The sequence below is a fragment of the Stenella coeruleoalba genome, assembly GCF_951394435.1.
Source record: "Stenella coeruleoalba genome assembly, chromosome: 19".
NCBI lineage: Eukaryota > Metazoa > Chordata > Mammalia > Artiodactyla > Delphinidae > Stenella > Stenella coeruleoalba.
The window spans coordinates 44,509,461-44,523,531 of record NC_137165.1 but is presented as its reverse complement, the minus strand read 5'-3'; the positions used below and the strand labels follow the sequence as shown (position 1 = coordinate 44,523,531).

Sequence of the window (14,071 nt, the reverse complement as noted above, 5' to 3'; positions counted from 1 at the left end):
GGTGCCCCAGACATCGCACCTGGTGTTTAGTTTCTGTGTTAACCTAGAACACGGAACCTGGGATACACCTGCAGTCATTTTCAGGAATTAGAGGAAGAAGAGATAAATATAAGTGAGAGTGAAGCAATTCCTCATTCCTTGGTGGAAGCAGCATACAAACTGCCAGGAGTGAATTACTTTGTGCCCAGCATCACTAATGCATATAGATTACATGGACCAGAAACTTGGAATGGGGCGAGGGAGGAGAGTAATCAAGAAATAGAAAATTCAGTTATTCATAGTTGCTTTCAGCCCATTTACTTGCATTTAATAAATTGGAGCAATGGTTAAAGCCTTAGAAACTTGAAAAAAGCTATAGAAGTAAAAGCAACCCCTTTATTAACAAGTTCATAATGTGGAAATATTTTTTTGAGGATAACATAGTCTTTAATTTTAAAAAATATATATCCTTTATTAAACTTTTGATTAATATCAATGTGCACAAATGACTTGATGAGGTGTTAGAAAATATTATCTAGTGACTTGTTCAGCAGTGAGTCAGGAAGGCTTCTTTTTGTTTTTGTTTTTGTTTTTGCGGTACGCGGGCCTCTCACTGTTGTGGCCTTTCCCGTCGCGGAGCACAGGCTCCAGATGCGCAGGCTCAGCAGCCATGGCTCACGGGCCCAGCCGCTCCGCGGCATGTGGGATCCTCCCGGACTGGGGCACGAACCCGTGTCCCCTGCACCAGCAGGCGGACTCTCAACCACTGCGCCACCAGGGAAGCCCAGGAAGGCTTCTTAAAATCCTCAAGACCCATACAATTGGGGCATATTCCCAACAAAATACAAACTATCTCTATGATAAATGTTTCCAGCTTACCTGTTTGAGCAGTTTTTGTGCTGGGGTTGAGTAAGAGAATTAAATTTAGTCTGCTTTGACACATAACAGATTATTCCTAGAAAGGAATGTTAAAAATTTTAACTGATATTTATTATGGATTGGAGCTATTTTTCCCCCAGCAAATATATCTCTAAATTATAATCAAGGTCCGTAAGAAAACAGAGCTTAGGATACCAGTTTTCATTTTCATGATTGCAGCTAATGGATCTCAGGCAAGTCAGGTTAGATTTTAAAATATGAGAGAATTCTGTCAGCTTGAACCAGTTAGGTAGTTCTTATCACTGTTCTTTTAAGGGTAAATGTGGGAATTAACTAATGTTGTTGATGCACTTACAGAAGTGCTTTCGTTTTTTTTTTGTTGTTTTTGTAGCTGTTGGGCAACTTCAGGGATAAAGAACGCACCACAATTGCACAGCAAGTCAAAGGGAAGAAGGTGTGGATAGGAATCAAGAAGTTACTAATGTTGATCGAGATGTCCCTACAGGTAAGATGCTTGCTTCTCCGTATGGTTCAGACATAGAAGCTTCACGATATATCCCAAGAGTTTTTATCATTCCCTCTCGCTGAGGTTTTAAATTATAATTCTTTTATATTATTTCCAGAATCAGGTTGGTGTTAGTAGCCTGCTTCTGAGATCAAACAATAACTTATTGGTACTTTTCTTTCCTACTTCTTAAAATTCAAAAATAGAAGAAAAGAATATAGAGTTACTTTAAGTTTTAATTTAGGGAGTCACTAGGTCTTCGAACTAGAAAGGACTTAAAAGAACAATTGTTCTGCTGCCCCCTCATTTTAGAGGTGAGGGTCCTGAGTGTCCCACCGGTTTGTCAATGACTTATGCAGGGTCACAGCCAGTTATCTACAGGGGTCGGGGGGTGGGATGGCGTTGTCCATCAGAGGTCAGGAAGCGACGCACAGACACCAAAAGGGGCCTGGGAGACAGTTTCAAGGGACAAGGTAATTGAGTGTACAGATTAGACTTAAGCTGTGTATATTCTCCCCTGGCAGGGCTCCTAGAAATTTTATGCAAACTACTGTAGGGTTGAAGCGTCCAGGATCACATAGAAAACTAAGCCCCTGGCTACTGCCTGGGCAAAAACAGATGAAACCTCTTTGGGACTTTCTCACGTCTACGGGCAACTTCCCTTTCTTCTTTTTGTAACTCCACCCCTCCGTGTGCACATCCTGTGTCTTTTTGTCCTTATCTGACATACTAGTTAGATAATAAATCACTTCCAAGCTTTGTGAGTTCAGGGACCTTGGCTCTCACTCCCTACTAAATCCACAGCCCCTGGAACAGAACTGGACACATAGTTGGGCACTCAGTAAACTTCCGTTGAATGAATCTCTCCCAGGTCTTAGGTGGACAGGCTGGCTGCATTCTGAGAGTCATGTATTATGCTCAGTCCTGCTCTTCCAGCAGTGCGAGCTGTGGGTGGATGAGGTGAAATTTAAGTTTCACTTACTTCTGAAATAGGCTCTTGGACCAATAACAAATTGGAATCACGAAGCAAATGCTTTTTAATCTTTGCTGGTGAATTTCTTTTTTTTATATAAATTTATTTATTTTATTTTTATTTAATTTTGGCTGCATTGGGTCTTCATTGCTGTGCGCAGGCTTTCTCTAGTTGTGGCGAGCAGGGGCTACTCTTTGTTGTGGTGCGTGGGCTTCTCATTGCGGTGGCTTCTCTTGCTGTGGAACACGGGCTCTAGGCACATGGGCTTCAGGAGCTGTGGCACACGGGCTCAGTAGTTGTGGCTTGTGGGCTCTAGAGCACAGGCTCAGTATTTGTGGCACACGGGCTTAGTTGCTCCATGGCATGTGGGATCTTCCTGGACCAGGGCTCGAACCCGTGTCCCCTGCATTGGCAGGTGGATTCTTAACCACTGCGCCACCAGGGAAGCCCGGTAAATTTATTTTAAAATAAAATTGTAGCTTTCAGAAACCTAAAGTTTAATTTACTGAACTTTCAGCTGGACTCTTTTAAAGCCAATTTATTTATTTTTCATTTTGAGCAGTAAATTAAAGTTACAGACAAACCACTTTGCTTAGGATTATTCTTGGTAAAGGTGCATATACATTGGCTCTTTCCTTGGAAAAGATAAATTTGTCAGATAGTCAGCTCTACTCTTCAATTTTTAAGTTTCAGCACAATTTTTTTTCAATAATTGCATAGAAGAAACTATGTGGGTTTTTCTCCCCAATCCCTACCCCTTCCTCTTCCTTTGATGCCCACCGGTCAGTGATCAAGTTAATGCTTCCTCTGTATGTGGGGTGGAAAGTGAGAGTGGGGCACTCAGGCCTAATCTTCAGCGACTGACACTTCATAGGCCTCTGAGTTTGAACCCCTTCACATCAAATGGATTTGGTGCAGCTGAGTGAATTCTCTTTAGATCTGCCTTAGAGAGACCGAGCCTAAGTGAAGAGGCATGTAGTTTAGCAGAATGTAAGTCATGTTACCTCTCTGTTCACTATACACAATTCTGTTAAAACTTGCACAGTGCTGAGGATCTGCTCTGACTGGATGTCACCTGAGGGAATAAAGTCATTTATCTAGATTACTTTTTTCCTCCCTTTCTCTTGACTTTTAATTCCATAGCTACAGGCAAGTCAGTAAGTCCTTGCTCACACATATTAAATATATTTAATGGGCAAAGACCTGCAAGTACTGACTACAGCGGAACTCCAGCCAGTTCCATTTTTTTTTAAAGAACTTGACAATTGACTCATATGTAATTCTATTCCCAAAGAGGAAAAATGTTTCTCTTGTTAAATATTCACACTTTTTCTTAGTCCTTTGTAGTCTGACCTCTTAACTTTGATACATTTGAAACTTCTGTTCAGATGTTTTTCTGGGATAGAAGAGAAGAAATCTTAAAAAAAAAAAAAAAAAATAGTGGTTGGAGGGGGGAGTCCAATTGCACATTTACCCACAGCTGCACTGAGCATTTGAAAGCTATTCCTGGAGGGCAGGGAGTTCCCTCTTGGGAAACAGACTCCTTGCCCTGGAACATTTTTTAAAAGTTAGGTGTGTGTCTTACAATAAAAATTTATTGTGTTTCTTACAATAAAAATTAATCCTAAGGAATTAAATTTTTATAAATTTGTTTATTTTTGGCTGCATTGGGTTTTCGTTGCTGCACGCAGGGTTTTCTCTAGTTGTGGCGAGTGGGGGTACTCTTCGTTGCAGTGCGCGGGCTTTTCATTGCGGTGGCTTCTCTTGTTGTGGAGCACAGGCTCTAGGCGCGCAGGCTTCAGTGGTTGTGGCACGCGGGCTCGGTAGTTGTGGCACGTGGGCTCTAGAGCACAGGCTCAGTATTTGTGGCGCACGGGCTTCGTTGCTCCGCAGCATGTGGGATCTTCCCGGACCAGGGCTCGAACCCATGTCCCCTGCATTGGCCAGGCGGATTCTTAACCACTGCGCCACCAGGGGAGCCCCATTAAAGATGTTTCTAATGATCATTTTTTAGATTACTTCACATCTCTGGTGGACCAATGAGAATATAATTAAACAAATTAGTAGAAATATGAATATGAAATGAAAATGAGTAGGGATAATTAATAATAACAACCTGAACCTACAACATGAGCCAGAACTAACTCCCCCATCTTTTTTTTAGACTCACAATGTGGTTCTCAGTCACAAGAGACCCAGATTATCCAGAGAGCATGTCAGAGGAATCAGCCCCACTGTTCTTTTTTTTTTTAGTTTCAGCACAATTTTTTTCATTAATTGCAAAGAAGAAACTATGCAAGAGAGACCAAGGCTAAGAAAAGCTCAAGTGTCCATTATATAGAGTTAATAAGCTATTTTCTAGTTGCTTAATCAACACCAATTGGTTTCTTCAGTTTTGGTCTTACTTTGATGCCTTCGATGAACCCTGTGGATTGGATGCCGTGTGCACCCCCATGAATGGGCAGCCCCGGTCTCACACTTGGTGCCTCTCAGTGCTGCCTCCTCACCCGGTGCTAGCTAAGGGAGCGCTCAACTGAGGTGCCTGTGGATGACCAGCTGGGTCATTCGCAACCTCGTGCATGGCGATTCTCTATGCTGGGAAATCCCATTCACTTCCCTTGAGTGGCACAGTCTGCTTTGCTGTGTATCAGAATACTGGTCAAGGAGGAGGTAACACATTTCTGTGACTCAGCAAAGCGCTAAGGAAGTATAAACCCGATCGTTTTCTTGGCATGAAGTAAGTGCATCGTTATTAGAAGGCACCACTAACCCGTTGTCTTTATTTCTTCTGATGTGTTTAGATGGATCCTGAATACCGTGTGAGAAAATTCTTGGCCCTCTTGAGAGAAGAAGGAGCGTAAGTACATGCGACACTTAAGACCGCCAGCCAGACTTCCCACTCTTTTAAACCCATGTGCCTATTCTAAGAGTTGCTGTACAGTGCATGTGAATTTGAATTCTCAACCTCTCTTGGACAACTTTGTTTCCATTTATTAGAATTCTTGGCTGTGTTGTAGGTCTAGGAGACCAAGCAAGGAAATGGGTTGTACTTTTGGTTTGCTCTCCCTGTCCTGCTTTGCAAAACTTCCTTGTCACAAGGCAGGAAAAAGCTCAGTGGTACATATTTATTGGAACCTGCTTTTAAATTGCATGGAGCATAACCACTTTCTTTTGTGAAATGCTCATCTAATAGCAAATACATAGTGAAAAATGTAGAAAAGCCACTAAGAAGCTTTTAGTGTGGTTTTGTGATGAACGGCTTTTTGCAGACCGTCATCTGTTTTTTGTGTTTTGGATATGTCTTTTTCAGTAGCCCCCTCGACTTTGAAAATGAACTATTTTCAGATACAAAGTGACCAAGGAAAGGGACCAAGGTGAAGGTGGCCTGGGATCTTCACTCGACTTACTCAAGATACTGGACAAAGTGAAATGTTCCCTACCTTCAACACGTGCTCGCTCTGCATGATTAGTGCAGTGAAACTCGCTTCCTTGTGCTTATTGAGATACCCAGTTTTGTGGAAGGTATAAATTTGCTTTAGAATATGCTGTGCTCACCTTTCCGTGCAAGCCGATTCCTTCTTGCTCAGTCTTTAAACGTGGGAAACATACTGTGCTTGTGAACACTACACATTCTAAGCTCCCTACCACCACCGTCAGCCAAAAACTCTCAATAAACGCAACGATGTTGCAACACAGCAGTTCACGGAGTAGAAGGAAGACTTTCTACATGTAAACCAGGAGCAGTGAATAGAGGTATGGGTTCAAAGGGATTATTTTGTAACTTCCTTGTGCTAACACTAAAGGTAATTGGATATACGGTTAAAGGTTCTCCCGGAAGCCTGGTTATCTTTGCCTAAAGAAACAGGGCTTTGAATTTCTAAGATGCTGTTCTCAGTCATTTTCAGAGATGTTTCCAAGTTGCAGTCAGGAGATCTTTCTTAACAGAAAGTCAGATTATTACCATGTTGGCTGTGACACCCCCTTAATATAAGTAATTTGCTCTGTGGCAAGAGATATGCTAATCATTACCATTTGGTAGATGTTGTTAACAGCTTGTGAGAGATGTGTATGGAAAAAGCACACACCCCTAAACAGAAAGGCGTCATGAAAGTAACTTAAAACCCTCTCAGCACTCATTAGTGTCCAACTCTGAATGGGTCAATCCCTTAGTTTAATATTAAAGGCTTATCTAGTATCACCACTTTTCCTTTTTCCTTAGCTTAATGACTTACTTAGAATGTATCCTTCCTTTAAATTATCTGTACTACCTAGCATAAATAAAACACTATTTTCCAGAAAAAATAAACCGCTTTCTAGTCCTCTCCCCTCAGTCTTTTAACATCCATTCCAATACACTGAAGACGTTTCCTTTCCCCACTATGCACTTCTTCCAAAGAGAAGGAGAACGGTGGTGTAAGCCGAGTTTGAAGACATTTGATCAGGTCGTCATGTTTGGTGAGGAGACTTGTGGAACATGCCACTCTCTCTCCGTTGCTGCTTAAACTTCTAGGACAAGCAATCAGGAGCCACCTGAAGGTACCTAACACCACCTGTAAGGCTTGTCACGCATCAGGTACTTGGGTGTAGCTATGTCATCTGTCCCCATGGTAGAAGGTAAATTATCTCCAGGTCTTGCTCTCTGTATATTTTCGGTAGACTTGTATGTCACAACTACTTTCTTTTGGGTTTTCATCCCTAGCTTATTTTGTGGCTGTTTTGTTGTGTTTTTTTTAGGTGGATTGTATTGTGAAATTCTGTGATTGCTGGTGGCCAATATCCTGGATTCCCTTATCTGTTTTAGATCTTGCCTCTTTTTTCTCTTCCCATGAAAGCAGCACACATTGTATTAACTTATGTGTCTTGTTAAATAAGGTTAATGTCTTTGTGTTTTGTCCAAAACTATATTGAAAAAATATAAATATTGTTTAATGCAAATGAAGGAATGCAATAAAGAGTACATATACTTGAAAACATTCTGTAGACCAAATATTTTGTACAAAACAATATACATAACTGATACGAGTGTATGAAGAAAGGGATCAGAAAAGCCCCTCCTTGTTTTAACTAGTGTAAGGAGATGGATGATTTTTATTTTAAAATCTCTGATTTTAATCATTCAGAAAATATAGTTAATTTAAAGGAAATACAGAGACTTACTAGAGAATGGACTTGAGGATATGGGGAGGGGGGAAGAGCAAGCTGGGACGAAGTGAGAGAGTGGCATGAACATATATACACTACCAAATGTAAAACAGATAGCTAGTGGGAAGTAGCCGCATAGCACAGGGAGATCAGCTCGGTGCTTTGTGACCACCTAGAGGGGTGGGATAGGGAGGGTGGGAGGGGGGGAGACGCAAGAGGGAAGAGATATGGGGACATATGTATATGTATAACTGATTCACTTTGTTATAAAGCAGAAACTAACACACCATTGTAAAGCAGTTATACTCCAATAAAGATGTAAAAATAAATAAATAAATAAAGGAAATACAGATTGATAGCATATTTTATAAAGTTAGTGCACAATAAGAATCTTTATACCTCTTTTACTTATTTCCCTTTACTAGAAAACTGAAGTGTACCAAAGCCATAAGTGGGTTAGTAATAAACCGGAAGGGAAAATTGTTTCTCAAGTAGAATTACTCCTTCCTATGATATGTACAAGCCAAGGGACTCAAACACTCTCAGTGAGATTTCTTCACATGGTTCGTTTTGGTATCCTTCATCCATTTGCATGTTTCTGAGCTATCAGATCTTTTAGCCTAAACCCTGATCCTTAGAGGTGGCTCGGGTTAGGAGTAAAAGCCACCCAGAAAATCAGCAAGGCTTGTGGGGAGAGGTCAACCTCAGGGCTCCTCCAACAGCAGGGTCAGCTCCCCAGGAGCTGTCCACACCCTCCTGGGAGGAGGACCCTGAGGTCACCTGGTCCCTGCATAGCCTTGAGAATGTCTTAGAGCCATCCCGGAACTCTTCAAAGCCGATGCTGGGCAGAGAGCGTTCGAGATTACAGCACGGCCTGGTGATAAAGCAAAGGAGACTCCACTATCTGCTGCCTTAGATTTCTTCTTCTATGGATGAACTGTTAACAGGCTACTTTTTATCAGAAGATGTAATTAAAACCTCAGAAAAGGAGGTTCTTTTATCCTTTCTAAAGTTGTACAACTTCCCTGAAACACCTTTTTTTTTTTTTAATGTAACACAGAAAACCTGGATAATGACGGTCAAACCTGAAATTTGTTTTACTTTAAGGCTTTTTCATATCCTAAAAACTACAGTGAACAGCCTCCCTAAGTTTCAGCAACAAGTCTTGAAGCAGATTTAAGTGTGTATAATAATCAAATCCTGGTAAACAGACTTGCTGAAGCACTGAGTCAGCTATAAACAACCGACCCAGCCCAAACACAGAAGGAAAAAGCAAGATTTCATCTTCCTTGCCTGGCAACTTGATCCATAAGCCTCTTCAAAGAAGTGACTGGGAAAGGTGTGTACGAGAGTTCGAAAAAGCATGTAGATTTCAGAAGTTATTGCAAAATGATCCAAAGTTTCTCTTCAGCTGGCAAGCAGTGCTGAGACTGGGTCTTGGAGCTGGGCCCACAGAGGGCGTGTGCTGTGTGGACACCGTGACATTAAGATGCAGGAGATGGCGCCTGCGATCGGCAAGAATCCCAAGGAGCGGAGACAGTTTGCAAGGGGGATTCAGGTTTGAAATTTTCCCAGCGTACAGCCTCCACACAGCTGACCCTGTCACTCCATTTGGGGAGTATAAGATTAATGGTAAGATCATTTTTTGCCTCCTAGAAAGTCCTCTGTTGAGCTAGGAGAAATGATGACACTATAGCAGCCATAATTTTGCTGAAATAAGTTCACTTGTGTGTGCTTGTAGGTGAGCCATGCACATGAGCACACATCCACATCCCCAGGGCCGGTGTGGATACGCCCGCCGTTGGCTCGTTGGACACCACCGTCTGACGCGCCTAGAATAATCTCACCATCATCGTTCCCCTAGCCTTGCTTCTTCCTTCTGCCTTTATTTGTACCTCATCCCCTCATCCTTGAACTCTCTCACACACTTCCCTTCCCTTCTTTCTTCATAAAATAATACTGCTTTGAAAGATAATAATGATTCCCATTATATTATCTTTTCTTTCTTTTGGATTTTTTTTGGGGGGGCGGATCTTCCTCTTGTTTTTAGATGTTTAATAGTATTCATGCTTATGGAGAAACTAAATGTTCAAGCACTGCTATAAACTGTATTCTCTTAAATCATAGAATATAATTAATCATAGAAAGGATTACCAATGGCCTTGGTGAGTGTGACCAGGGGCCATTTAAATATTTGGCGATTTTATAGGTTAAAAAAAAGTGCCCAAAATACTGGGTAGATGAGTATTAGCTTCATGTAAAAGTGAAATACAAAGATGAGCAGCTCCATGAGACGGGGAGATCTGTATCCTTTCCACATCCGATTCATTGCACAGCCGAAACCACCATTTTTGTGATTTGAGCTTTTCAGGTACTAAATAAAGACATGTCACGGGCAAAAGCAAGTTCATGAACTTCTAGTAGCCATCCCTAATCTAAGGTTAGAGCACAGGCAGCCCATCTCCACCGCACAAGGCAGACCCCTCTATTTTTCTGTTGTTTTTTCTGTGAAGTGAGATGAATTTACTTACTCCTACTAAAGGTAAATCAGGAGAAAGAAAAAGGAAGAGAAAACATTTTTGCTGTGCCAAGTAAACCGAAGGTGACATTTTATGGGTAGGTCTGAAGACCAAAGGATTGTCTGTGGTCATAAGACTGAGTTACAGCATCTCATTGATGAAAAGGCGTTACCTATTAGCTTCAGGTGAGTCCTCTAGGAGCCTCAGTCCAAGGAGAGAATGGCCTTCCCAAGAGCATGCCCACTAGTGGGTCTGTTCTGCCCAAACAGATCTAAACCTTCAAACGACACCTGTTCCAGAGCCCAGGGCACACCATTTCTTCTTTCCCGCCAACCTACCCTTTCCGGAGCTTAGCTCTCAAGTGGAACTAGCAGGGGAGAGCCATGTCCACTCAAGTTTCATTTTCAGTAAAGCAAATCCTATTTTCCCAATAAATGGAGTTGAAAACATGGGTTAGAAAGGGATTAAGTCGGTGGCCAACCCCATGGTCTGTGGGCCTCGAGCCGTATCTCAGTGTTTGTGACATTAATTTGTGCATTGGAAGTGCTGGGGTGTATGAGGTGAATTACTGCCCCAATTGCTGACTTCTAAAACTGGAAATTCTTTGTTAGAAGCTGATTTAGAACGAAGTAAGCCTGTAAGAAAGTCCTTTAGTAGATCAGACTTACTGTCCATGACGTCTCAGATGATCTTGCTTAGAAAACAAAGGAAATTACCTTAATTTGGGCCACTAATTTCAGAGTGACAGTGGAGGCAACCACATTCAGAATCTCATATTCTTGACCTCCTAAGCATTAATCTGGAAACTCCACACATTGTACAATGTATCCATTTTAAGTTTGTTTACCTTCTCTTTAATGACTTAACAGAAAAAAACTGCATGATGAAATATATTTTCTCCAAATATATATATATTTATATAATATATAATCTTAGTTAACTCAAAGGTATATACATTGTATAATAAATAATATTTATAAAAAGAGACTTTTTGAATATAAAATCAAAAAGATCAACAACTTCTACAACTTTTTACAAAACTTTGGATACAGCAGGTTGGTAGGAAATTTCTGTTGGATACTATTACCTGACTATGGCGAGAATAATTACAATGCACTCAATGTACTATTATTAAATAATTACTTGTCAGCTACTTGAATACGCCCCAGAAACATGACTTTATCACTTTTAATACAGAATACATAGATATGAAAAGACTGTTTTGAAAATTTGTATCCATTCTGCTGAAAGAATTCTCACATAAAGCAAGCATTATCTGGTTGACATGATTTGAAACTTCAGTCTGAGATGGGGAGGGGCATTTCAGACTCTCTAGAGGGGATGGGATGTGTATCTTTTTAGCAGGGCTCACTGCCAGCAGATTCAAGAGTGCAGGCATGGCTTCTAGCCAGTCGTCTTGGCGAACCTGCCTGAGCACATAGGAAGATGGCTTGACCCGGTACCTTAGGTCAGTGTTAGGCAAAGAGAGAAGGGGGAAGAGGAAGAAATCACTGTGTTCTGTACTGTGCCCCTGCTGCATCTCTTCTTTCTGACTCTTAAGGCAGAGCTGTTGCACTGACTCGTACCATCAGACCCGTTTGCCTCCACTGTGCTCGCTTCCTCTAGGACACTCCAGAGGACCCGTGTGGATCAAGGAGGACTCAGCTGTGAGACGCTTTACCCAAGGGAGCAAGTGACGGCTTGCCCCACTTTGAACACCTAATGCTGATCCTTGGTGTCTGCACGGATTGATGCTGTCAGCATACAGGTGAGGCCGGAAGACCTGTGTGAAGGAACTCTGCATTTCTGTTTCCTCACGCAGGCCAACGAAAGACAAGGATGCAGGACGACGTGTCCTTATAGGAGAGGAAACGAAGGAATCATCGGTATCCTCCCCATCTACTAGCCACAACATTGGAACTTCAGGAATATATTGCTACTCTCCCTCTGACCCTTTGTCTAATTTATACTAAGGTGACCTACAGTCCAACTGCTCAACCTGGAGTTTGTTTTTATGGAGAATCTGCAGGTGAGCAGGGCTGGGAGGGACAGAATGGCCCCTTTAAAGATACCACTTTCTTCAGGAAGCCATTGGAGCTAGAGGAGGCTTGCCCCACACACATAACCTATTTACAACGTTCACTACAGAAAAAAAAAAAAAAAAAGTACTGCGTTAATGGTGGAAACTGCAGAATGGTAGAAAAAGATTTTTGAGATCTGACTGCAGTTCCCAAGAGCCTCTCGTGCAGAACAGGGTTACAGAGAAAATGGGACTGAGAAGAACATACCGCTGCTCTTCAAACAGCTTTACCAGGCCGCCTGGAACTCCCGGTTCTTCAAACTCAAAACCTGACTCTAACGATTGCCTTGGGCCTCCCTACCACTTGATCCCAGCTAAACCTATGGCTTTTATCAGAATGTGAAAGTCTATCAGATTTGAATGGGAGTAGACAGAGAAAAGGAAACTGCAGGGCTTTGTCCTACTTCCTAACTCTCACCTCGCAGGCATCTTGGAATGTCACCAGAAGAAGCAGCTGGGAAACAGAATCTTGCCCACGTTGATGTCTTTACCACCAGGCAGAGCGCTCACATGAGCCCAGCCTGTTCTGTTGGAGTAGAAGTGGTTTTCTGTGGGGTTTTTTTTTTTCCATTTTTATTTTCTTTAATATGTGCAAAGATAAGCCTCGGGTCTGTTCCTATCAGACCCTAGAGAACTAAAAAGAAAGCCCCTTCTTTAAAAACCACACACCATCCAGAGTAGGGTGAGAAACTTAAGATGAGAGAGAAGGGAGGGAGGCCTCCCAGGCAGCGGGCGGGTTGGATCCAGGTAATTTACCACACGTGCATCTGGCAACAGTCCGGATTCCTTGCTGTCTGATGCTGAGGGCTGAGCCCCGCTCTGGGTCCCGCTTCCCAGAGGACTTCGGTGAATCTGCCCAGCCACACGCTTCACCCGTTCCCAGTGCCCTTTGGAAAGTAAAGAGGAAGAATTAGGAACATGATTATTTTCCCAGAGAGACCACCCACAGGGTGCAAAGCTCAGAGGCTGCTGATCAGGTGTCTCAGCATTTCTCTTGAACTTGGAGGTAACAGGAGACTCCAGTGGCTGTTCCATGCTCCCTCCGCTACCTGGGGTCTACCACTGAGGAAGGGCGTGGGAGCTACAGAGCAGTAGAGCTTCAGCGTCTACACGCTGGGATCCACATCCTACCTCTCCACCCTCTAGCTGGGGCTTGGGCAACAGGAAGCCCAGTAGCAGGTAACGAGACTGACATAGGAACCTGTCTTGCATAGAGACTGGAAGAAACCTTGCAGATCTAGGGCCCAATTCCCAGCTTCATAAACTCCTGTACACTGTGTTTCTGTATCAAGCTGTCCAAACAGAAGATAATCTATTACATTATGAATAATTCCTTCTCATAGGAGCACCGATGTGTACATTTTCTTCATTTGTATTTGTATTTACATGTCACAAAGGATTTAAGCCCAAAGGGCTCTGACGGGTGTTCCCAATCAACCCCAACTCCTTGGCCAGTAGACTTTTACATGGAGAGAAACAGACTCAGCAAGATTAAAAGGACACGTCCAAAGTCTCGCTGCAAGATAGTGACAGACCCAGGACTTGGGGTCAGCCAGGCCACCTGACTCTCACGCAGAGCCCTTTCCAGCTTACTGTGCTCACAGAATCTGAATAACAAGGAATAAACCTGGAACTCGTAAGGTAGGAAATCAGTGGTTAGCCTGAGACACTGGACAAAATCTACAAGCAATGGAAAGAGGTTTCCCCACAAGGAAGGCCCAGGACTCTGGCCTTCCTGTGGCATAAAGAATCTTGACTGGGGCTCCTCCCCGAGAGTGTGGAGGGTACACGTCCTGCTCTGGGGCGCCCTTCTCTCTCCCACCTGCACTGGAGACAGTGCAGCCAAGAGAAAGGCTGCAGGCTCTGTTCCCTGAAGTCCCTGCCAGCCTGTCTCCAAAGTTCTCATCTTGCCTGCAGAGTGTCGGTGTGGATGAAAGGACAGGAAAGGTAACTGGTCTCGCCTGTGGCTCCAGACCAGCAGCAGGCCTGGGGGA

General features: G+C 42.9%; 2 protein-coding genes across 3 annotated transcripts in view; one reads left to right on the top strand and one right to left on the bottom strand.

Annotated features, from left to right (window-relative positions):
• Nucleotides 1-7,572, top strand: part of NSF (N-ethylmaleimide sensitive factor, vesicle fusing ATPase) — a gene marked incomplete at its 5' end in the record, with an annotated part of 156,766 nt that extends 149,194 nt beyond the window's left edge. The window contains 3 exons of one of the 2 annotated variants that reach the window (XM_079905955.1): nucleotides 1,250-1,363; nucleotides 5,138-5,193; nucleotides 5,647-7,572. In XM_079905955.1, coding sequence (XP_079762081.1) covers nucleotides 1,250-1,363; nucleotides 5,138-5,193; nucleotides 5,647-5,692 — 216 coding nt within the window. In that variant the 3' untranslated portion in view covers nucleotides 5,693-7,572. The remainder of the gene's footprint in view (nucleotides 1-1,249; nucleotides 1,364-5,137; nucleotides 5,194-5,646) is intronic. The other variant, XM_079905956.1, reaches the window with a different exon arrangement.
• Nucleotides 7,573-12,835: 5,263 nt separating this feature from the next.
• WNT3 (Wnt family member 3) overlaps nucleotides 12,836-14,071 on the bottom strand; it is a gene marked incomplete at its 5' end in the record, with an annotated part of 42,584 nt that continues 41,348 nt past the window's right edge. Inside the window, one exon of the mRNA XM_079905230.1 lies at nucleotides 12,836-12,964. The remainder of the gene's footprint in view (nucleotides 12,965-14,071) is intronic.